The sequence below is a fragment of the Taurulus bubalis genome (genome assembly GCF_910589615.1).
Source record: "Taurulus bubalis genome assembly, chromosome: 3".
Lineage (NCBI taxonomy): Eukaryota > Metazoa > Chordata > Actinopteri > Perciformes > Cottidae > Taurulus > Taurulus bubalis.
In genome coordinates, this window is record NC_136591.1 from 31262479 (window position 1) to 31286953 (window position 24475).

The window sequence follows — 24475 nt, forward strand, 5'->3', positions numbered from 1 at the left end:
GTTTTTTATCCTCGTCTCCAAAAGTGCAATACTATGCAAAACAGGGAATATTATTTTAACAATAATTTTCAGTATATTCATTTTTCGCTTGTTTAATTTACTTAAATAAAAAAATATTCAAATGAGGTTTTAAAATAGTGAGAAAATGCTTCAGGCTATCAGCCTTCACAGCAGCCAATTATGTTTATCTGGCCTTTCCTGAACTCCCACAGAGGAATGTGCACTGAAATGCAAATGTTCTCCAAAAAGTTAATTAACATTGCATCAACATTAGGTTTCCACATGGGCATCGTCATTTAGAATAACTTTCCAGAGATTTTATTATTACAGAAGTTTCACTTGGTTGTTAATATATTTTTTAAAGAGACAATGAGACTGCAGGGTAGTTTCTACAACTCACCACTCAATGACATGTAAATGTGTTTCCTAACAACCCAAAACAAACTTATTACAAGTCCTGCCTTGGCAAGTCTGGAAAAAAACATAATCTGACCAGCGAGAAACCCTTTCAAATCATATTTGTTCTTTTCTTACCTGCAATCCTCTTCATCCAGGGGGCGTCATCGATGCCCAGGTTGTTGTTCAGGATCTTGAGGATGTTTCCCAAGATGATGCTGAGGTGTTCAGAGGTCACCATAGTGCAGCACTGAGCACCTTGAGGAGAGTTTTCCGAGCCTTTCTCCCACCAATAGGACAGATAGTTACACAGCATGGGAAGGACCACCTCAATGACCTGCAGGAGAAAGTGGAAATGTTTGCATGATTGACAGAGCACAAGAGTTGTACAAATTGATTTGTGCAAATATGTCATGTAGGTTTAAAATTCGTATGTGAATAGTTACATAAATCTCAGTTTTGCAACACACTGATAAGGTCTAATAGCAGCCGTACACTGGACCGTACAGGTAGCAATGGAGGTTTTCTCGGTAAGAAAATACACATGCTTATTGCTTTTTACATAAGTAACTAAAATCTCCCATTTTTGGCAAAAACAACATATGCCTTTGGGAAAAAAATCAAATTGAAGTTTGATTGATTCTTTCCCAGTAAAAAGTAGATGCAGTGTGTTTCTAGCTATGTTGCTTTTAGGTGCATTAGAAAGCTAGAATCTTCTAGTTCCAATCACGACCAAACATGTTATTATTGTATGCTGACAAAATTATCCTGGATCTTTTGAACACAACTTGCACAAATATTTACAATTGATGTAAATTTCAATGTTAAAATAATGAATAGTAAGACATAGTTGGACCAGAGGCTGACACATCCTGACTTTTAGTCCCTCAAGCCCCATAAACATTATATCCTACCCATAAAGATACTCTCTAGCGTTCAAGTAGTGACCTTGTGGGACCAAATGCCTAAAATAATGCAGCTGTTTGAATACATGCAAACATCCAATCAGCCCTTCTGACCTCTGGCATGTCACTGTAGCGAGCGCCAGACTCCGAGACATCGCTGACATCTTTCAGCAGTCTGTCAAGAAGAGGCATATCCGGACATATCTCATGCACAGTGTCCGGCATACTCAGGACTAGAAAAGATAAACACAAAGACAACATTTAATGCTCTAAAGTATAAACTCTACACAGCAATCTCAGAACATTGTAAATGAATGGGATGATGATCAAAATAAAAAGGAGGACTAGGTGGGCACTCACTGGCTCTCTCTCGGGGGGTCTTGGTGTTGAATACAGACAGAGGGTTGTAGGCGTTTAGGAGGGGCTCCAGGAACGCCACGGGCATGGCTCCCACCAGGGTCGCCAGGCTCTCCCCCAGCGCTGGGAGATGCCTGCACATCAACATGGAAATTGATAAAGTGTCATTTAAAAAAGAAGTCTACAAAGAATGAATCGTTGCAACAATCAATATGTTTTGGGGTAATTGTTAGTACAGACTTCAAAAATCAATCTTCCCTGACACCTAGGCTCTCAATGCACAGAGCCTTCACATGGCACCACATGATTTCAGGTGAAGGTAAGGTTGTGGTCAAACTTGTTCACTGGTTATGTAACAGCTGGAGTCGGCTCAAAGTGGGGAACTTTCTTTTGCACAACAGTTTTATAAAAATTGTATTGCCAGTCAGAGAACAATGCCACAGAATAGCAGTTCTAATGAAAGGCAGTTCACATTGTGAAGTGTTTCTGTTGTGTCTTTTCCACTAGGCTTATAAATTGTAGATACATAACTAAATAATAAACCTCAACCTTAATTTTGTAACGCATACCATACCACAAAAACTGTGGCATAAGTGTGACATAGTAGTTTTTACAATAAGTACATGAGTACTTGAGGTAACATAAATCCTCCTTCAAGTCCTGAGTGCATTCGACACAAATATTAGAGTTAATTAAAAAAGCTTTACAGCCATATCCTAGTTATGAGTGACAAACATAATGTAGTTTATGAAATACTATTTCACAGTTCCTTGATACCAATTCTAGTAGATGATAGAAATTATAGCAGGCATTATTCAATAACAAAATGTAATGATCAAATAAGAAAGTTTTGAACCAAATACCATTTTACATCCTGCTGCAAAGCTTAAACAAAGTTTGGCCACCTACTTCTCCACAAAGACGCTCTTTGCTGTTCCCAGAGAGTAGAAACAAGTCAAGATTCGGTAGCAGGACAGCTGCACATCATCCACTGAAACACACGAAAACATTCAGCAAGCACACAAATGTTTTGCATACATAGAAACTTAAAAACAACAGGAAAAGAAAAGAAAAATCGCAAAGAATGGATTGTGTCTGCTGAAAGCACCATTAATTGAGTATAATTTGCTATCGCTATCTCCCCCAATGTGTTATATTCATGTTTGCGTTTCAAACAAAACGCAATGCAAATGCAAACAATGAAATCAGTGAGTGATAAACACAAACTCACACAGCAGATCCAGTCCAAACTCGTATGTTGTGACGTGCTCAAAGATGGCAGTGATGATGGGCAGCAGAGCCACGGTCACGTAGTTGATGCTCTGTGTGACGCTCTTCATCTGGGCACGGGACTGCATGAACTTCCCCAGCTTCAGCATCTCCAGCAGCTTCTCCAGGTCCTCTGCCGCGTTCTCAAAGAAAGTCCGAAACCCGGCTTTGACCAGCTCTGAGCCGGACTTCATCACCGTTCTGAGAGACGGGAGGGAACACACAGGCTGATGTGCATGCTCAAGACTAGCTTCAGTGTCTACTTGATGGATCACTGTGCACATACAGGAAACTTACCTGGTGTCAAGTGTGTGACTGAGAATGTCCAGACAGCTCACTATCATTGCAGAGTCACTTCCTGTGGTGAGAGAAAAAATAAATGGTCTGTAGATGTGGAAAGAGATTTCAAAGCAAAAGGGGCACACACGCATACACAGGCAACGTCAACCTTACCAAAGAGAGAAATCCTGTGTCTGACAAGAGCTGCCAGCTTACAGAACAAGCTGGAAAAGAAAGACGGCAAGAGCAGAATTGAACAAAAAGCTTCAGAGAGAACAAAGAAGAGCTGAAAGAAGCAAAGTAAGCAAGGAAATAAGAAAAGTTCTGAAGAAAATATTAAAGAGAACTTCTTCACTCCTCTAACTGAGCTGAAAGGGAGGACTTCATGGAAAAAAAAATCTCTGAATAGCAAAAACCTGACGATGGAAAATGTTGATGACAAAGATGATCCATTGTGTCGACACAGTACCTGGTAACCATCTCTTTCTCTTTGTTGGAAGCACAGCCACAGCTGCTCAGGCTCTTGCTGGGCGTGGACAGGAAGTAGAGACAGTGGTTCTTGAAAGTTTGATCTGTCAGAGGAAGCAAAACCTGGAGAGAAGAAATGCAGATTAATGCACCTTAAAGCCTTATCTAAGAGTAGATTCAACAACATGCCAGTGGTTCTGTTGCAAAAAAGGGTTCCGGACCTTGGCGAAGAACTTGATTTCCTGGTCATGAGGTGATTTGTCCGTCTTCCCACTTGTGGCCATAGCCTCTGGATTAACAACCGTGTTAAGTGTCAGCATCAGGGAAGAATTCTGAATCAATGTAATTCTGAATCAATGTGTAATGGCACACACTCACCAAGATGAGCGATGAACTCCTGGGCAGAGTCAATGTACTTCAGTAGCCTTTTGAGGAACTTGAAGGAAAAACGCTTCTCCATGGATGATGAGTCCTGCTCTATGTCTTTCAGACCTCTGTCAAAAAAAGGCAAGAAATCACAAATAGTTACTGTCCAGATTTGGGATGCACTAACTGCAATTTCCAATTACCGATTACTATTTATCAATAAAACATTGGCAAATAAATAACTTAATTTTTCTTCAAAAGTTAATAGACCTTGTTGTCTTGTTTGGACTTAAAAGGTGTTACAAATTGCAAACTTTATGTCTCCACTCACGCTGAGGAAAAGCCCCACTGACGTCATGCTGTGTGTGTGTGTGTGTGTGTGTGTGTGTGTGTGTGTGTGTGTGTGTGTGTGTGTGTGAGTGACGTTAGTGTCCATGCCAATGTTTAAAACCATCATGCAGATCAAATTACTCTTTTTTCCATTAATTACCAAAAGCAAAAGTGTTTCGATGAAAGGAAAAATGGTTTGTATTCATAGCCGTGCTCATTAAGGTTTGATCTAGAATGACTTCGTTAAGCACAGTCAAACAGGTCAGGTCAAATCACTGATGAGATAGATACACATATTGGTTAAGTTTGACATATACAATCGAGGAAACTTTAAAAAGTGCTTTGAGCTGTTGTGACATTGTGCTTTGTGTTTCTTTAATGAAGGACAAAAGGGGTGAGAGGATGCTAACCTTATGACGGCATAGCCACTGATCTGCAGAAATTTGAAGAGCTCCTGGGCCTTCTCTCGGTCTCTGTACTTCTCTTTAGCTGTCAGGGTGTCATAGGGAACCAGCAGCGGATGGCTCCCTCCTCCTGACAAGTCAAATCCAATTAAAACATTATTTCATTCCCATTTTACACAGATCACTGGTCAGAATTAAGTGTATTTTTAAACTGCACATTAACACACCTTTGCCAACGAGTTCAATTTTCTTCTTCTTGGCCCAGATGTTGTGGTAGTTTTCTGCAACAATCTCCACCATGCCCTGCAGACGTACAGCAAAAACGCAAATGTGATCAAGTCTGAGCACATTGGTTTTGTTAAAAAGATCATTCTCACACTGAGACTTGAGCATATATAGCAACTGTTATGAACACTGATCACGTTGTTATATGATTATAACAACAATTAGAAAAAGTAAAACAAAAACCAACCTGGAGCTCTCTAGACAAATTGATGTTGTGCAAATCCATTGGAGCAGGACTGAATCCATTCATCTAAAAAGTCAGACGGCGACAATACAAGCACAAACCAGGTTTGAATATTAAAAGCTACAAATGCATCAGTTATTTTAATAGTTCCCTTCAAATCAATGTGAGGTTAATGCGAGGTTTTATGCGTCTGGTTTGGCTCCACTAAACGGAGTAGTATTTCAGTGTTAGGTATGAGCACTGAGCCAACATGGTTAAATGACTTCAAATTAAACTTGATGCTGCAGAATCATCATGATATGAAAGCATATTAAGAACAAAACTGTTACGGAGCCAGGAAAGGGGGGGTAATTAAACCATTCTCTGATTAAAGTGGTAAATTTAACCTCATCACACCACAGACACGCATTTAACACGGCATCCGCTGTCTGAATGTTGTTGTTCCTAAAGTCGTGTTGTTATGTTAAAGACGTTCCTGGAAGATACACATACGCATCTTTTTCATGCTCTTAATAATATAACTTATATATTTTGCACTCGGCTGGTCACACTAACGTAGTGTTTAACGTTATGTGTGTTGTGTACTAAAGACAACTTTAAAAATAGCAGAATCTAGTGAATTTTATGTCTGTTAGATAGTAAATACGTATAACAAAGGAAACATTTGTGAGAACATTAATGTCTAATTGTGATGGAAATATTATCTTATATTAAGTGGATCCTGGATGTTACCTGAGACTCAGAGATCTTTCGCTGTTTTTCACTTTCTCGTTGTTGGAACATGGCGTCTCCTTCCTTGGTCCACTCAATGTTCCAGCCCATAGCCAGCATGCTCTTCAATGACTCTCTCACTGGCCAGCGGTATGTTTCTCTCTCCTACATATTGAACACACAGAAGTTGATGTGACAGTTCAACATGAGTGAAAATGTTCATACAAGGCAAACACATTAGATGTGGAAATAAAACTACTTTCTACATTTTCTAAAGTAGGTTATTTTTCTATGCCCTGAGATAGACTGGCATCCTACCCAGAGTAAACCCTGCCTTCGCCCAATGTCGGCTGAATCGGCTCTTAATAGGATAAGCGGTTCGGATAATGGAATGGTGATTTTTCTATTGGAGTTTCATCTAAATCATGTAGTTTCCAAAAAAAAAATTGTTTGAGATTCACCCTGACTGAAAAGTATTCTTCCATACCAGTCAAGTTTTCAAGTTGGTCAATAAATTTGCTCTCTTAAGAAATAGCAAAAACTAGCTCTGCCCATGCAGGCAACCAACCCCATGATGTCTGCCTTGACAACAGCTTTGCCACTGTGAGAGGTTCTCTTTACGACTTCAACTACCTGTAAAAGCTGATAAAGCCAAGAATTCGTACACCAAAAAAATAAGTACCTTATGCTTGATACACAATCAGCAGGTGAAATAATGCTTCCTACTCCCCTAGCAGCAGCTGTGTATGTACCGGTGTGCACGTACCTTCTCACTCAGAGCCTTGTAAGGCTTCAGCAGTGGATGGGTTTTGGCCTTCTCGTCCAGGCCGTCTCCATGTTTCCAGCCTGCTGACACCTGCAACAACAGTTGCAGCCTTATAGTACGATGCATTTCAGAAACATAAACTAAGTTGTATAAATACTAATATATTGGGAGTGCTTGTTGGCCAGACATGCTACTGGACCAGGCAGAACATAATTAAAACTAAATTATGTTATCTGTTATACATCAGAGATGGCATTAAATAAATAAAAACCCTAAAACCACACAGACAGAGTCTGGACTAACCTTCTCTGAGGACCACTTGTCATGGGAATGCTCTGCATATTTGTTGGCAACGGACTCAAGTTTTTCAGGAAGAGAGATACTAGAAAAGGGAGATATCATTTAATAATTATTACAATTTTACTTTGTTTTGATTTACATAAAATGAACACCCATTTCATTAAATTTCCATTTTTAAACAAAAGCTACAATTGGCAGAACAGTACATCCGTTTAATATATTCAATTTTTCTTCAAAATTGTGCCTTTTAATCTAAAAGTAAGTAAATGTATCTTCAGACCACTCACTTGGCGGTGTTCATGGGTTTAGGATCAAAGTTGCCCTGTGCATCCACTGATGCCTGTTTTTCCAGTGTTGCTCCGAGACTGGCATCTACAAAGTCTGGCGGCAGGGCTCCAGCGATGGCACACAGGCATGACATGGCCATTTTGAAAAGGTCAGCATCATACTTCTACAGAAGAGACAGATCAGCAGAATGAGGACATGTCTGCTTTGCTATTCGATGGACAGACTGAGTAGCGAAAGGAGAAAAAGAGGAGGAGACCCAATAGAAGACAGAGAGCTGGAAAAGGTCTGAACCAAGTGATGGCTTGTCACAGAATAATAAATGATTCATCTGCTCTGGCTTCGCCTCAGCTGCACTGCTCACAGGCTTTCCATTGAGCTTTCATTTCACTTTCCCTGAATAACAAGAACTTTCTTTTTCTCATGAGAGCCAAACTCAGGTGTCAAAAACTCAAGTTGTGTCTGAAAACAGAATATAAAAAATCAACAGCAAACAGAGGACAGCTATAAGAGAGCAGACACCAATATAACACTAAACATTTAGTTTTGCAGCAGAGAGGGATTAAAGGACATAATATTGTGTTGCATCCTGATTTATTCTCACAGATAGAACGTGAGCAAGCAGAAAAATAGATAAAGAAAAAAAAAATCATAAACACTATTAGTGAATAATCTACACAACAGGGTTTGTGCTTGTACCTTCTGAGAAAGGGAGTCAAACGTTCCCCAGAAGAGCTTCTTGGTGAGGAGGAGCTCCTCCTCGGAGGCGATGCCAAAGCTGCCCATACCAGAAGGAAGGCAGTAGTACTTCCAGTTCTGCTCATAGTGGTTGGTCAGAAGCTAGAAGTAAAATATAAAAGAAGCAATAAGGATTTTAGTTCAAGTTTCTTTTGGACATCAATGGCCAAAGAGTTCGCTTTTGACTATATATACTGTATTGTATGTATAAAGGGTCAAATACATGACGCCTAATGTCACCTGCCTTCATACAGACTTGAAGAAATGCTTGGATGAGGAAACAATATGTCTTGTGAAATATGCGATGCCTCCGATTGTTTGTTATAATGATGCTATAACTCTTATTTCAACTAATAAATCAAGCACAATAATGACAAGAAATGTCTCACCCGTAAAGGTATCATGCAGTATTCAGTGAGCATGGGAACGTCGAACACCAGCCGCCTGACTAGCTGCTGCATCATGGAAGGACGCAGGTGCCTGTGAAATACAATAATTACATTTTTTTAACATAAAAATACAGGCGTAAGGAGTGGAGACTCCCTAGACATCATACATTTGATACAACAGCTACAATAACTGCAGATTCAATCTAATATATATGCACACATCACACTTATCTCATTGATTAATATATATATATATATATATATGTATATATAAATATATATATACATATATATATATATATATAAACATAAACGTGCCTGTTTGAAATATATATATATATATATATTAATTAATCAATCAGATAAGTGTGATGTGTGCATATATATTAGATTGAATCTGCAGTTAGGCTGCCAACAATATGTGGTTACAATCCTTGTATCAGTGTGATCTTTCTGTAAATACCAAATTGGCTGTGAATAAAGTATAATGTTGCTGATGCTAAATTTGGCCCTTATAAAATAGAGAGACAGTAAAGCATGTATTACTCTTTGTTTCAAATTGCGCATCTTACAAGTCAAAATAAACATTTAAGGTTTTAGGTGAGAATTAGTATGAATTCTCCCTGAAGTTTACCTACTTTCACTGTATAAATGTGACAAAGTGAAAAATATATTATTCAAGCTAAAGGATTGGTTAAGTTGTAAGATAGCCCTTAATCTATTATACCAAATGTCACTGTTTGCTGCAGTTTGTCCTACAGTATGTGTTGTCCTAAACCCTGAGACCAGCCATTTGACAGTACCATTGTTTGAAAGAATAATGGCGCAGCCTCTGCAAACCTCCCCTTTAGTATTTCCCCTCAGCTGAGTCTGGTCAAAGCTCAGCGGGCCTTACTTGCAGATAGCCAGCAGACACTCCTCGATGGCGTCCCTTTGGGCTTTGGTGAGTGAGCGTCCTTTGGACAGCCGGTAGATGGTCTGCAGCGTGGAGTCAACCAGCTGTGCGTAGTGCTCCGTGTTGCTAAAGAGAGCGGCACAGCGGGTGAGCAGAGGCAGCAGGGCTGAGCCGATGTACCTGTTCATGGCCAACGCCGTCTCAGTGGTGCTCAGCACATCCTGTGGAGCAGAATGCAATGCATGTGAACTAAAGGAGGAAGAGGCACAGAACACATCTCCCCACATCTGATGCTTAATAGAAAGTTGGAGTGAAAATAAGCTCCTGGCACCAGCAACAACATTTGTGTAGGAGAACATTTATTTATTTATTAGCAGAAAAGGAAAACACTTTTCAGAACTGTGTTTATAATATTTTTTAATCGCCTGACACTAAGGATCTTTGTGTTTTCTCTTTGTTTTTATATGTAGAATGAGTACTTCATGTCACGGAGCAGTTCTTCTTCACGGACTCCGCTGTGTTCCACCATCATGTTCCTACAGTTTCCCAGAACAGACAAACCAAGCACTGGCTCTAGAGAGAGCCTTTACTATTTTACCTAAAGCTCTTGACATGCTTGGAAAGGGTTGGGTGAGCGGAGCGGTTTTAGGTTAGTCGCAATCTGCAATCGAGATGCCACTAAACTATTATTTATTTATTTTTACTCTAATGAGCAAACTGGAAACTCAAACTCACCCGTGTGCACTGGAATTATTACTATGATGACCATTACAGTTAGAAACAGATGTGAACAGAGATGGAAAAGACACATATGTAATATTATACATGCTAGCAACAGGCACGTTTACAAAAAACTAAAATTAACTCTTTTAGGATACATGGGACACAAATGTAGTGAATGTTATTGTTTTTTCTCTCACTCACCGTGTCCAGAGACGCAGAGGCTTGCAGGTCAGGCAGGAAGCCGACCTCCAACATCTGGAGCAGGAAGCTCTGGTCCTCGATGCCGTACACGCGTTCCAGGAAGAGCACCATGGAGGCCTTGTGGTCCGGACAGAAACAGGCTGACATGTCAGGCTCTGTCAGTGTACCGTCTGGAGGTTAAACACATTTTAGGGGGGAAAAGTTTCAGTTTAGTGTTTAAACATTATATTTATTGTTTCTATTTAATGTGATACTTTTATCAGAAATCCTGACTATTAAAGCGTATTTAACATTAAAAAATATATCTTTAAACACAGTATGACATTTATACAGAGATGTAGAAACAAAAAACAGTGTATTTAAGGTCAAAGTGATTCCAAGAATGATACGCTGTGAAAAGTTAATACAAAAGCAAAATGAGTTCAGTCATTAAAGACACAGCTTGCTTTCTTATTAGAAAATGTTATTAGGAAAAATTGGATATGATGGTAATTTTCTTGTAAGATTGCTGCTGAAGATGGCATTTTTTTGGTATTAGGTAAAATGATAACTACAAATAAAATCATGAAGCAAAGCACAAACTGCAAAAGTGCTAGAAACACCGTGTAGGCACACCTTTTCTTTACAGTAGAAACAGAGGGAGACGCCTGGCTGGTATGACACATTTTTCATAATTTACCTCCAGAGCTGAGCAGAGCTCAGAGGAAGAAGACGCAGAAAAGGTGAAGGACATAGAGGGACAACGCCTAGGCATTCATGTACCTATATACAGCAATTCTATACCAAGTCAAAATGAACATTTAGGCCATTAAGGGCAAGAGTTTTTAAGGAATAGATCCCAAAAGCCAAAAGTCTGCCAAAAGCAAAAAGTTATCTTCTCTATGATGTCCATGTACCAGAAAGCAGTAATTGCAAGAATATATATGTAACCTATATATACATAGCTAATATATATTACCTATATATATATAAATATATATATATATATATATATATATATATAGGTAATCATTTGACTTCTAATGAAGCTGCGATTTGTCACTCAATACCGTGTAGAAGATGAAATGTTGGTAAATAATCAAATATTGTTTTACATTGTGGCTACGCGTGTGCGACTTTCTTACTTTACAACTGAAACCAGTTTCATCCTTTAATCCAGTCCAAAGACCCTTTTTATGCATCTGTTGGAAGATCTTCTGTGTCACTTTTGGCTGCTATTAGAGGTTTCTTCTGCTTTATTTTCAACTGACCATTACTTGTTTTTGTTGCTGCACCTGGTTCAACTTAATTTTGTTCCTATTTATTATCTTTTGTTATTCAACCGCCAACACCTGCATGACTTTATACAGAAATAAATAAAACAACAACCAAGACCAACATACCTTTATTAAGCAAGGGCATTTTGAGAGGGATGCTGATGATGCCCACCAGGTCAGTCGTGGGAACCAGAGATCGCAGGATGGCTCGGATACGCAGCGCTTCACCTTTACCCGCATTGATAAGCTGTAATAGACACAAATAGGAAATAATAATGATACATTTTATCTATAGAGCACTTTTCAAAACAAAGTGCTAAGTGCGTCAGAGTAGAAACCAAAATAAAATCCCTAAATTAATGATAAAATACATGAACGGCAGAATTAAAAATCTTAAAGTAATAATAATATAAAAGGCAGCTCAGATAAAATCAAAGTCAGATAAGCTTTCCGACTTAAAAGGTGACACTGACTCTGCCTTAATTCCTTGTGCAGGTCGATCCAGAGCCCTGATTGTAAAAAGTAACTTTTTTAAATAGAACATATTTTTGCAAATATCCAACGCCTTATTTCATTCAGGTCATTGTCTCTGTTATTGTTTAGAGGGTGGTGATAACATGAAAGGGAGACTTTGCACGATGAAAAAGCTCCTCACATGCATCTCTGGAGCGCAGCGTCCCAGCAGGTCAATAAGAGCGGAGTAGAAGGACATGATGGCGTTGCCCATGTGAATCACTTCTCCTTCCTCCTCACCAGTCCTGAAACGCACAAACACACATATTTAGGACACTGCAAACCTCCCTCGTACAAAGAAAATCAGGAGCCATTTACTCAACGAGTAATTTGATTCAAGGTAATTTGAGAAGAAAATGGGTATCAGAAGAGCACTATATTATAGCAGTTATGTGAGGAATTATAACAATGTGTTGGCACAATACACAATCTCCTTACAGGCCACTCAGTTATACACATCGATTTGGACTCGCTTCCCAATCCCTCGCCTCACTTCATGCAATACCAACCCACCCCATTAAAATGCAGCCAGTGTATTAAAGTATCTGCATAACGATGTGAGCGAGCGAGGCCCCCAACACTTTCTACACAGCTTTACTCACAGCTTCCATCAATGTCACGGCTGCTATATTCTTTTCTCTTCAACTTCTAATCAGACAAGCATTTTTAGTGTCTCGTGATGATTTGAATGCTGATTCACAGGCTTTTCGACAGGATGTAAGAAAACTGGTGTGGACTCCTACCCGGTAGTGACCGCAGAGGAAGTCTTGGGCAGATCCAGGGCCGGGTCTTCAGAGATCTTGATGGCCTCCTTCATGGCAGCCAGCAAACCCTGACCTCCCTCTCCCCTCAGGGCGGGGCCGAAACACTCGGGACGTCTGATCAGCAGCTTCACCACCACGTTGGCATTTTCTTCCACACTCTCACCTGGTATTCAAACAGGACGGGGAGACGGGCATTTAGAGGTGATGATTAAATGAGTCTACTGTGCTGTATTTACGCTGTGCACTCAGTATGAATGTCAAACGTACCATTGCAGAAGACGACGAACCTCAGGAAGGACAGGTAGCGCTCGCCCTCTATAGGGTTCCAGCCGAGGTCTGGGTAACCCTTAGCGACCAGCATGGCACAACTCTGAAGACCACAGGCTGCCAGATATGTCACCACCTACACACACGCACACACACACACACACGCACACACACACACACACACACACACAGTTTCACTCCTGGGTATTATAATGGCATATTTTGTCTTTTTGACTGTCAGAGTGAGTAACAGTGACGGCTTGAAAGCATTTGCTGAGCAAGCTTATTCAAACGGGACACAATCATCCATCATATTCTCATAAAAAACATTGAGGTTTCTATAACTGTCTGGCTCACTTTCACCATACAAAAGGCCAGCAGTGAGGAGTTGAAATAAGAATAATAAGAAAAAAGGATAATAATCTGCTAATATCATAGAAAATACAATTCTTCATTCAGAGGATATAATACCATCAAGCAAGACCAGGCAATATGGCTGATAAATAATATCTCCAAATGTTAAGGCTTTTCCTAACTTAATATTTTTCGATATTTCTCAACATAACACAACTCTTCAATTGATGTGTATGATCATACTAGCCGGATAATTCTAGAAAACTAATATGAACACTATGAGATTGTGTTCTGTCATTTTAAAATCAGTTTGGTATTCATTAAGTCATATGAGGCATTCTTATTAAATTTGACCAATTATTCAAATAAATTAAATTACATTTTAAATATTTCTCTCTATGAAGCAAAGTTGGCAGGAGGTAGTTTAAAACAATATTATTTTTTCATCTATTTAAATATGTATTTTTGACTGACTTCAGTCAGATCAAATTAATCTCAAATCTGCATTCACTTGAAGATGACCTTTATTTTAAAGTCATGTGGGGGCTAGTTTGATAGTCGTGTTCAAGGTGCAGGCCGGCATCTTCCATTATCGTTTCAGACCTCAACACAAAGTGCATAAACTCTCTCCCTGTTTTACTTCAGATACAAAAACACACACTCCATCACCACCTCCATGCTCATACGCCACACACACTTGCTCCGTGATAGGGAGTGGACAGCGGGAGAAGCGAAACACCAAAGGGAGTCTCATGGAGGCAGCTTTTTAAAAATTACGCAACAATTAATGTTTACACTCAATGTTTGGGATATAGTCGTTTACTACATCCCACGCAGATCAAGCCTCAATACACAGAGTATATTCAAAATAACGCCCACCCGTACCATCAAGCCTAATGTAATCTGTGCATGAGCTTTTAGACTAAAAAGTTGTTTCAGTGAATTTAAGCTAAATTACTACAAACATATCTGGTTCTCTCATCTCAGCATGTGTAATGCAAATAAATTGCAATTGCAATTTGACAGTGCACTAATTAATAACTTTTCAAGGATCAATAATGGCGTAATTGCAGCAGTTAAACATGTTTGTTTGTGTGCTTGAGTCACGAACCTTCTCCAAGTCAGGCTCCTCCAGGGCCAAAGCCAGGCCGTTGTTGTCCATCACTGAAGATGCTGCAACATCCAGCGGAGTGGAGCCGCGCATAGCTTCAGAGGCTACACACACACACACACACACACACACACATACACACACACACACACACACACACACACACACACACACACACACACACACACACACACACACACACAGGTAAGTGTTAACAGCAAAGAAAACTTTACCTTTGCGCTGTACTAAACAACAGGGGGCAGTCTATCAACATAGGATATGATATAGAAACTGAAAATGCTTTTTTGCTTCAATGCTGTAATATTTTGACACTTAATTAGAGTTGCAAACACATTTTCACAAATAATATAAAATATATCTAGCAAAATGATCTCTAGAATGTTTCACAGATTAAGTGTGTCATTATTAATGGCCATGTGTGTCTCCCATGTACTACAATGATCATTATTGTAATCAATGCTTGTTTTTATAACAGTCAGATAAATAATGAATCATAACTTAATGAATCCTCTGCGGCTCAATGTGCAAAAACACTCGCTGCTTACATAAACTGTTTCATTGCCATTGGGCACATACTCTGAAAATAGTTGTGCACAGGTAATCTAGATTTAAAAAAAAACAGAACACAAGACGTTCCCAAGCACCTTCACATTGACGTAAGTGATTTATGAGTAAGCAAACATTACATGTTTCATGTTCGGCATAATAAACTGCCGTGTTTGCATTCATTGGTCTTCTTCACACCATCTCTTCTTTCACAGGCAGCAGCGTTAGTTGACAGAAGCAACCGGGCAGCAGCAGACAGAGCCCAGTGACTCATCAGTCATGCCCTGCATGACTAAATAACTCCCGCCCAGACTTTTTCTGCCTTGCTCTTTGCCATTGTGCTCTCTCTACCAGCTGCCTCCTTCTCTGCCTCTTTCACTCTCAAACTGATACCCTGACATGCTGTGGGCAATGCGTTTGTGTCTGCAGATTAGTTGAAGAACCCAGCAAGTGGCACCGATTGGTTTCAAAGAACATTTTGCATTATTTTGGGAGCAGCAAAAGGGCACATTTCAGTTTTTACAAAAAAAATCGAAGAAACTATAAATGTCAAGTAATCCATTTGACTTCTTCTCTCAATGTTTCTCTCTTTCACTATAGCCTTTAACCTTCTCTAACCAACACATATTCCTTTTTTTACATACATCTTTAAACCTGTCTTCCTCTTCTCAGAATAACATACACTAATTATAATAGGAGAAAATGCAGAAAAGCAACTGTCAGAAGATAATAGGACCGCCTCCTTTGTGAATCTATAAGCACTTACCCAGCCCGACACTGCTGTTCTCCAGCAGGTAGCTCAGGTGGTCAAACATGGCTTTCTGGTTCTGGCGGCTAATGCGACAGAAGTAGCACAAGAAACGACAACAGCTGGCCACCATCTTTGGGAAGGCGATCTCCTGTGGACAAAAATAAAAACACAAATGTAAAGATGTGCTAGAGTCAAACAGACTCGGTTTTATTTGATTTACTTGTATTGACATTTTCAGGGGGGGAAAAAAGGGGTTAGCATGGGAACATTAAACTTATAAACTATAGACCAATTATTTTTGTTAGTGACCATGATGACATACTTTTGTGGGCAGAGCATAGGTGGAGGCAGAATAATTAAATGGAGCACGTTAGTTAACGCTGGTTAGCAATTTTTGTTTTTATAATGAATATGGAATTAGCAAAGTACCTGGTTTACTAGCCAGCCGTTCAATTAATCAAATTTAACAACCTAATACTTCATCCACACACTCTTGTCACAGCGTGGGAAAGCACATTGTTATGTCCAGATAAATGACAACTTTATTCTGAGCTTTTTCTGTGACCAGTGTTGTGGCAGACGGACTGACTATGCTGGTTTTCTTCCGGCTTTCCGGATAAACTCAACAGCCAGCCATCTCTTCATCTCTCCAATAGTTTAGCCTATAAGCAACATTTCTCTCCATCTCTCTAATAAATTAGCCTGCAGTGCAGCAGCTGAGGGGGTCAGCAGAAGGCTACAGTAAACTATTGCCAACATTTTCTCTCCGTCTCTGAAATGTGTTGTCTGTCCCTTCTAGCCCCATTTCATACATTTCAGATTTGTAGTTGAAAAATAAATTGTTTTCTTTCTTTTCTTTTACTTTCTCCAGGACCTTGAGTTGGTCGTCCAGCCAACTTGATATATCATTTCAATCATCTCCAGATATCTCGAGTCCTGATTCTTTCTTCTGTTGGACATAGAAAGTAGTGTAGTTTTGGGAGTTTCAGACCCTCAGGTTATAAGAAAACTATTTTGGAGATGATATCAAGCCTTTCTACAAATAAGCTACAGCATGGGCTAAGGCCAATTTTAATCTATTTTGTCTGGAGTCTTATATACTTGCCTCTGAGAAAAGCTTAAAATATAGTCAATAAAGAAAATCTATTTTCTGTTCAGAACCCAACGGGAAAATCATTTCACCTTCAACATAATGCTGTTACCCCTCGTTTTAGTGTGGCTTCAGTCCAAGTGTTCAGTGAGCATAAAATGTATAAGAGTGAAGTCATTTTTGTCGTTGCCGGATGTGAAAGTGAATTGTTAGAGAAACATATAGATACCAGACTGAGGTAACTTCACACCTTATCTCAGGCAAATTACACTCTCCAAATATCAACAGCAGAAAAACAAATCATGGTGTTTGACAGCCAAAGCAATTTCCCCTTTCTAATGTGCTTAAGCCTTTGTGGAAACGCTACCTGTGTGGCAACACTGTGCACGATTGGGAAACAACATTGTATTAAAGTCCGGGTTGAAAAATAGAAGTGTTTGTTTTACACCGTGATTGTAACATATCATCAATTTGTAAATTGTAAGATAAAATATTGTAAACCTTTTACACTTGCTGTGGTAATGCCACTTTATATGGCCACAGTTAGAGAAGTGCACATATCAAGTGGCATTAAACTGGTCTGGAATTTATGTCTGAGACGGTTTGATGAGACTGTCAGTGTCAGATGTGAAGGCCTGAATGTCTCTCTGAGCTCTTTCTGTCTGGGGTTTAATTCATGCTTGGCACTGGACGTGGCATTAAATCACCACCATCTCTTTCAGCTTCTGTCAGCACTGCCCAAAAAGGACAGGCTTGAGAGGCCTCCCTCTCACCCCTCTCTTGCCCTCCTCTGCCCTCTCCATTACCCTTGTGGCTTTTCTGAGTGTTATGTTGTTAATCTTGGCTTCAACATCTTACAATACAAAGTGCTTTCCTGAAATCAGTATACAACCTAAAAGATAATAAAAGATTAGCGTCTGTCAGGGCTTTTCAATCAAGTAGTCGCAGGTACAAAACTGATCTAAATCAGAAGATCAACAGTTCAGTGCTGCAAGCTCCACTCCGGTATTTTTGGGGCCGTCAGATTTGACTAACCTGGGATTAAGAATGTTTGCAGGGTGCAGGTACAACGGTTCAGCAACATACATTTTAACTAAGATCCTCTTTTCAAAAGGCAGATTAAAGGTGCCCTGTGAGGTGTTCTTGGAAACAAACAAAAGTAATGTTTACAGTCATTGTTTACTTACTAAAACACAATGTGTATCCTTGAAGTCTGACAAAAGTGTTGAATGCATTTTCTCCCTGCCCTTTTTTTCTCTTACTTTTTAATCCTGCCATGTTTACACTGAAGTTTACTTCCTCGCACTCTTCTTCTCTCCAGCATTTGTTGGCACATTGTTGCTTTTCTTAGAGCATTATTAGCAGCTGTAGATGAATGCAATAGTGTGAAACAATCTGCAGGATGTCTTAGCTGTCCGTCACACACATATGTATAGAAATTAATGAATGCATAAATATAACAGGGACCCTCATTAAAAAAAAAAAAAAAACGCTATGGAAGGTCAAAAACTTCTCCTAAACTCCTAAATAAATTATGAAAAGAGGTAAAAGCATATGAATAGCTTGCCAGGATATAGGTGATCGAAGAGAAAGCCAATGAGCTGACACTTGCACGGGTTAAATTAAGTTAAAACAATTATTTTGTTCAGCTTGAACTTTTAGGTCAGCATGGTCTTAAAGTTCCTCAGAATCATAAATAGTTTAAACATCAACCGTTCCTTTGCAACTGAGAAATCCCAGTCTGCTGATGAGGACTGTCAAAAGCTCCAAAACAACTGTGTATTTGGACCTCAAGTTGAGATGGTTCGTCAACTATTGACTCGAGAGGAACCACTTGCAGCACTGGGTTGTACTGGGTTGACTACAGCTAAAACTAACAGTCCTATCGAGTCTCCTGATGTTAATATGTGGCCACGCCTTCGCACCTGTGACTTGTCACCTCCCAGAACGTTGACCATGACCTCCATGACGGTCTCGTGCATACCCAGCACTCTCATCAAGTTGGGATGTTGGTAGAAAACTTTGTTGTTCATGATGTCGCTGGGAACATGAGAAAATAATGAGTTAATGTGTTTTACATCCCAAATTTGTGATGCAACACACTGCACATTAAAAGGCTAAAGGTTAAAGACAGGGTTGGTAATTATCTTTAATTTTGTTTTGTATATTGGGCAAGTTTAATTTGGCCTGAATGTAATAAGTAGACAGCGTACCTGCATGTCTACCTTCCTGCCTGCACGGATTCTGCCCACCAGCCGCTAGCTTAACAGCTATGAGTACCAACAATAGCAATGTTTGTTGTTTTCATTCATTATACGTTTACGCTCTTAATGATCATGTTGGAGGAGTGGCTTAAAAGAGGAAGATCTGAAGGGAGGGGTTAGTGTTGCCCACTTGGTGACTTTCCTGCTATATTTAGCAACACCTGGAGCTAGTGCTGCTCGCTACTTTTATTAGCAAAGAGTTTGCAACAGTGGGTTGTGTTTTTTTTTAGCTAGCGTGCTCCTGCTAGTTTCTCAAGAATACCAACCCTGTCTTCAATGTATGTGTGTAATGAAAATTATGAATTGACAATCCTAATTTTACATCACAATTTACATTGAATTTAAACAAATGTCTGCGTTTATTGCAATACATTTACTTACCCGAGTCCATCGATCATGAGTTTCTCCTCCTCCTTGCCCATGCGTACCGACAACAGAGACCTGATTTGACCCAGAGATACCAGCAGGTTAATAGCATCCTGCACGGACGCAGCACTGATGGTGTAGGATTTCTTCATGGCCCGAAGCAGCTCCCCGATGCCGTCATACTGCCTCCTTAGCAGGCTGAACATCACTCGGACCAGCTCTGGGTCCTGGATGTGAGACTCCTGAGCCCAGCTGGTTATGGTCTGGGAGATCAGCTCCTTCAGGTTGGCTGGAGAAGTGAGAATTCAACATCCAGGTGTGAATAATGATATAAAGTTAATAAAGTGAGTGCAACTTTTCCATCAGAGAATGGTTTAGTGGTGTGATGACTTGACCACCACTAATCTAAAGCTATCTAATGTTTACCATCCAATGTTATTGGGACTATAAAACTATAAAAATGTGGATATGGTATATGAAATTACTGTGCTCAACTTAAACAGCTCTCTCTTCAACACCATACTTGCTGGTTTATACTTGTTAGCATGCAAAGTCCAGAAACCAGAAAATACATTCTTAACTCATACTGTAATTAATATCTGCTCCAGGTCGAACCATGTGCAGCATCAGGATGCCATTTTAAATGTTTAAACAATGGGTCACATTATTTTAGCCCATTCTAATAAGAACACAGTTAATCACACACAGTTCAACACTTTTTCCACAAGTCCATTTGTGGGGGAATCCGTTTTTCCTTCCAGTTGTTATTTCAAAGCTTTGCCAATAGCTGTATTTTCTTTTTGTCCAGATCAGTGGACGTTTCAGATGAAGCCAATGGGCAAAACAAATACATAATTAGCCATGTGCAATTAATTTGGTAAAGTCTGAAATAAAACTACGGTTGGAATTCTTTGATTTTGTATATGTGTATTATGTTACCTCTTTCAATGTGTAATGCATTTGGTACTCTCAGCTTCAACTTGAGCTTACTCCATCATTCAAGGTTTTGCACTGTGATTATTACATTAACATTTTTGGCATTTCATCTAAAAGGGAGAGTGCAAAGGTGCCAGAAAAAAACATTTTGTAAACATTTTGTGTGCTTCTACTTTTTTTTTTATTATTTATGTACACTGATGACACTGTCATTTATACAGTATATCTATAAATAATATAGTCTGGGAATGCAGTTTATGGGATCTCTCACTATAACACACACATGACAGTCCAGTAAACAGTAAATTAATTAAGTAAACTAAAGAACATTTGACATGGTGTGTCAGAAAGATAGTTTCAGCTTCATAATATTTATTTTAATATGTATTTGTATTAATATATTTTTGGATGTTGCAAATACAATATGTCACTCCCTAAACATATTAATAATTAGTTTTACTACCTTTTTCACCTTTCCAACAATGCAAAACTCAATTCAACCCTAACAACATTCACTCATCATTGAGCAAACCTTGACTCAAAAACTTTGGGATTAGAAGACAATGATTTATCTTTTTTTAAAGCAAAATGCAGCTACTAAAATAGCCCATCTTCCCGCAACCCTTTTCTTACTGCAGTAAGGTGACTTTAAAAGGTTAGTGTATAATTGACTTTTGCTTATCCTTGGAAGAAAATGTCTGAAATTGTTTCCAAGGACTGTTTAGAAACAGCTGTGGGCTTTAATCCCCAGGCACCTCAAAAGGTCCACATTAAAAAAGAAAAGAAAAAGGAATAACATCATCTCTACCTCATGCTTTTATAGTAGAGCATAAAGTACAAGTTAGATATGTAGAAACAGATGAAAGTTGTATTTTATATTTGTCCAGGTAATCCTTTGAAACTTAGTTTTAAGGTCCTACTTAAATCTCACAGACAAGCAACAATGGAACTGGGCCCAACGTCAAAGAAACTGTAGTGATAAATGATGAGGCTGCAGCTAAATGCCACACCTCTCCAAATCTTACATTGTTATTCCAAAGCTATCGCTAAACTTTGAGTGTTTAAGTCAAACAGCCCTACATCTGTGGCGAACAAAGGGTCAGATTCGAGCAGAATCCTAATGAGAGAGGAGCGGATATACAGAGAGAGAGAGAGAGAGAGAGAGAGAGAGAGGGACAGCTTCCCTGAAGGTAAATGTCTCGCAGATTCACATCTGCTCTGCATCGTCTCTTAACAGTAGCTCGCATGGGAGTCATCACTAACAAACTGAAACTACGCCGCCTGCAAGCTATATTGCAAACGGCCACACGCAGTCAATATGGTGCAGTTTATAAAAACATTCCAGCACTGCGTTTCTTTTCCACACTGAATTGTCCGCACTGATCATTTTGGCTTCTACCAAAAACATCAAAGCTGCCATTTGCTGTTATTATTATTTTTAAATTCATTTAATGAAACACGACTGCACTGTATATGTTACCGTCTACCTTATCCAGCATAGCTAAAATCCGTCACTTACAAAATAACATTGTAGTATCATCTATTATGATATAGTCAGTGTATTTGAAGTAGATGTGGCGTGATGTAGGAGTGAATTAAATAAGAAGAATTTAGGAATTAATATAAACATAAATAAAACAACACAGTTCAATCGAGTGTTCCAAAATCAATTGAAATGTACTGATAACATCTGGAATCTAAATACTGCACATCAGCAATTCAGTCCCTGAAAGTCTATACGACTAAACATGGAGCTCCTATTCTTGTTGGTTAATTAAGATTATATAGCAGGAAGCCTAATGCTACATTTACAAAGAGATCAGACAGCGAGATAATAACATATACGGCACATGCTAAAACGATGAGTGTAATTGACATTGACGAGGAGCAGCTTGTTTCCTCGCCCATCGTTTAATACGTCTACTTTAATATGATCTTTATGTGATGTTGAAGAGGTGATGCAGATCTTCCAGAACCATCTAGAATCACATCGCCTGTCCACTTATGGAACTTTTTAATAATGCATGCTTGGTGTGGGAGGCTGGAGTAAGGCATTAACATTTTAGCAAAGAGTCTTTTAGTAGCTGTCCATTAGTCTTCTACTATTTGAAACAGAACATATCCATGATTTCAGCAAAGGGAGGCAGGAAAGAATAATGAAACTACAATCCTCAGTTTAACTTGTTAAACTAGCAGCCGGCAGTGTTTTATGTACTCTATATATAATAATATAATATATACGAAATTAGGAGCCAAGTATCCTCCGATGTCAGTTGAAAAGTGTTTTTCCTCCTTTGACAGTGTACTTGTATATTGCCTTCTGTAAAGCCTATAGAAATGACCTAATACTTCAGAGGTTAATCTATGCATCAGATCCTTAATCTCTTAGATTATGAGTGCATTTGAATAATTTCACAAAAATACTGTGCTGTGAGATGTTCAGAGTCACTTACTGGGAGCAGCCTGCTCCTTCTCTGTGGGTTCCTTCTCTGTCTTATGAGGTGGACCTTTGATTTTGTAGAGTAAAGCGAGGAGACGGCCTTTTATCGAAGTGTCCTGCTCTTCCTCTTCCTCCTCCACGGGAATTCCTGCACGGGGAAACACATTTCTGTCAGACACTCAGAAATTCAACATTTTGTATGCAGTGGTTGAATGTGTAAAAAGTTAGTAAGTTAGTAATACGTGTCGTATGTGCGGACACATTATGTTGGTACTTTATTATTTCTGACAGCAAATAGCCAAAAATCAATGTGACTGGTCGCCTCCATTTCTCACCAGGCATTTGACGAGTACTTATAACACCCCAAAAAAACACTATTCTGAAGATATCCTTCCTCAGTCGTGTACAATGTATCAACATCAATGAATCAAAATCAACACCATTTGTCAAATAATTTAAAGAGCAGTTGGACTCTACCACAGTGCAGTCGCAATTCTTCATGGAAGGAGTTGAGCTCCTCCTGGATCTCCTCAGGACAGGGGCAGTCCTCCCCTGCACTGAAATTCAACAGGATATTGATCTGCAGGAAACAGACAAACAATAAGGTTAGAAGCAGAGAGTGGGGAAGGGAATATAAAAAGGTGTTTTAGAGAGCCGGAGGGATGAGGAGAAGGGGGAGAATTGAGCAAACAAGCACACAAGCGTGTGGAAGCACCATTAATAGTCTGAGTCATATCCCAACGGCAGACACGTGTGTAGTCACCTGCAGTGAGTGCTCACAATAGCTGTTTAGATAGTATCTGTGTGATCAATGCAGACAGAACTAATCTGACAGGTTCACACTGGATGCTGAAGCACAATGATTTGCAAAGAAGAGCTGCCTGTGTCCTTTTGTCCATGTAAACCAATTCAGTTCACACAGGACCCGCTGCAGTGTGATTCGGTGTATGATCTATTTTCTCAATAAGCAAAAGTGGCTAGAAAACACACTAATAATCGAACGTAAATGACTAAATTATATATTACATCTGACAAAAATTATCTGATGCTGATAAATTACAACATATGCACCATGCATGCCAATGGCTTGGACCTTCCTCTCCTCTCTCTGCTGTTCTCCTGGAGTTTCAATTTCCCTCGATTTTTAGCCCTCCCTGATATGATAAATTATCAAAATCTGGGATAGTGGTTTTTGAATTTCGTAGGGTTCTTATTCCACATACTTGTTGTGTCTAAACAGAGAGCAAGTGCTACGTGCGAGAGAGAGAGAGAGAGAGAGAGAGAGAGAAAGAGAGAGAGAGGGAAGCTCTGTAGAAAAGAGCAGAGAGGCAGAAAATGTGAACAGCCAGGCAACTGCTCATACGACAATTGACAGTGTAAACGCAGTGTGAAGCATTTTTCGTCAAGTCTAATGAAGTACAAATGGATTATCTTTAGAAAAGCAGAAGTAGCTTTAATGATACATTATTCTAAATAGCTACAAATCTGCTGTGTTTGCTGCATGGCAAAAGCTAACAGACTAAATATACATGAGCTGCTTCCTTG

At 39.3% G+C, this 24475-nt stretch overlaps 1 protein-coding gene across 1 annotated transcript in view; it reads right to left on the reverse strand.

The window, feature by feature from the left end:
* The window catches only part of ryr3 (ryanodine receptor 3), a gene marked incomplete at its 5' end in the record, with an annotated part of 107068 nt that overhangs the window by 22850 nt on the left and 59743 nt on the right, over nt 1–24475 (reverse strand). Inside the window, 31 exon segments of the mRNA XM_079215247.1 lie at nt 535–733; nt 1416–1534; nt 1662–1792; nt 2568–2649; nt 2890–3128; nt 3225–3285; nt 3381–3430; nt 3676–3797; nt 3896–3963; nt 4053–4168; nt 4781–4904; nt 5002–5077; nt 5247–5309; nt 5976–6119; nt 6721–6810; nt 7024–7102; nt 7308–7471; nt 8005–8145; nt 8433–8523; nt 9328–9548; nt 10252–10421; nt 11634–11754; nt 12163–12265; nt 12764–12947; nt 13052–13187; nt 14517–14620; nt 15850–15979; nt 18850–18964; nt 19570–19843; nt 22944–23078; nt 23408–23510. Coding sequence (XP_079071373.1) covers nt 535–733; nt 1416–1534; nt 1662–1792; nt 2568–2649; nt 2890–3128; nt 3225–3285; nt 3381–3430; nt 3676–3797; nt 3896–3963; nt 4053–4168; nt 4781–4904; nt 5002–5077; nt 5247–5309; nt 5976–6119; nt 6721–6810; nt 7024–7102; nt 7308–7471; nt 8005–8145; nt 8433–8523; nt 9328–9548; nt 10252–10421; nt 11634–11754; nt 12163–12265; nt 12764–12947; nt 13052–13187; nt 14517–14620; nt 15850–15979; nt 18850–18964; nt 19570–19843; nt 22944–23078; nt 23408–23510 — 3955 coding nt within the window.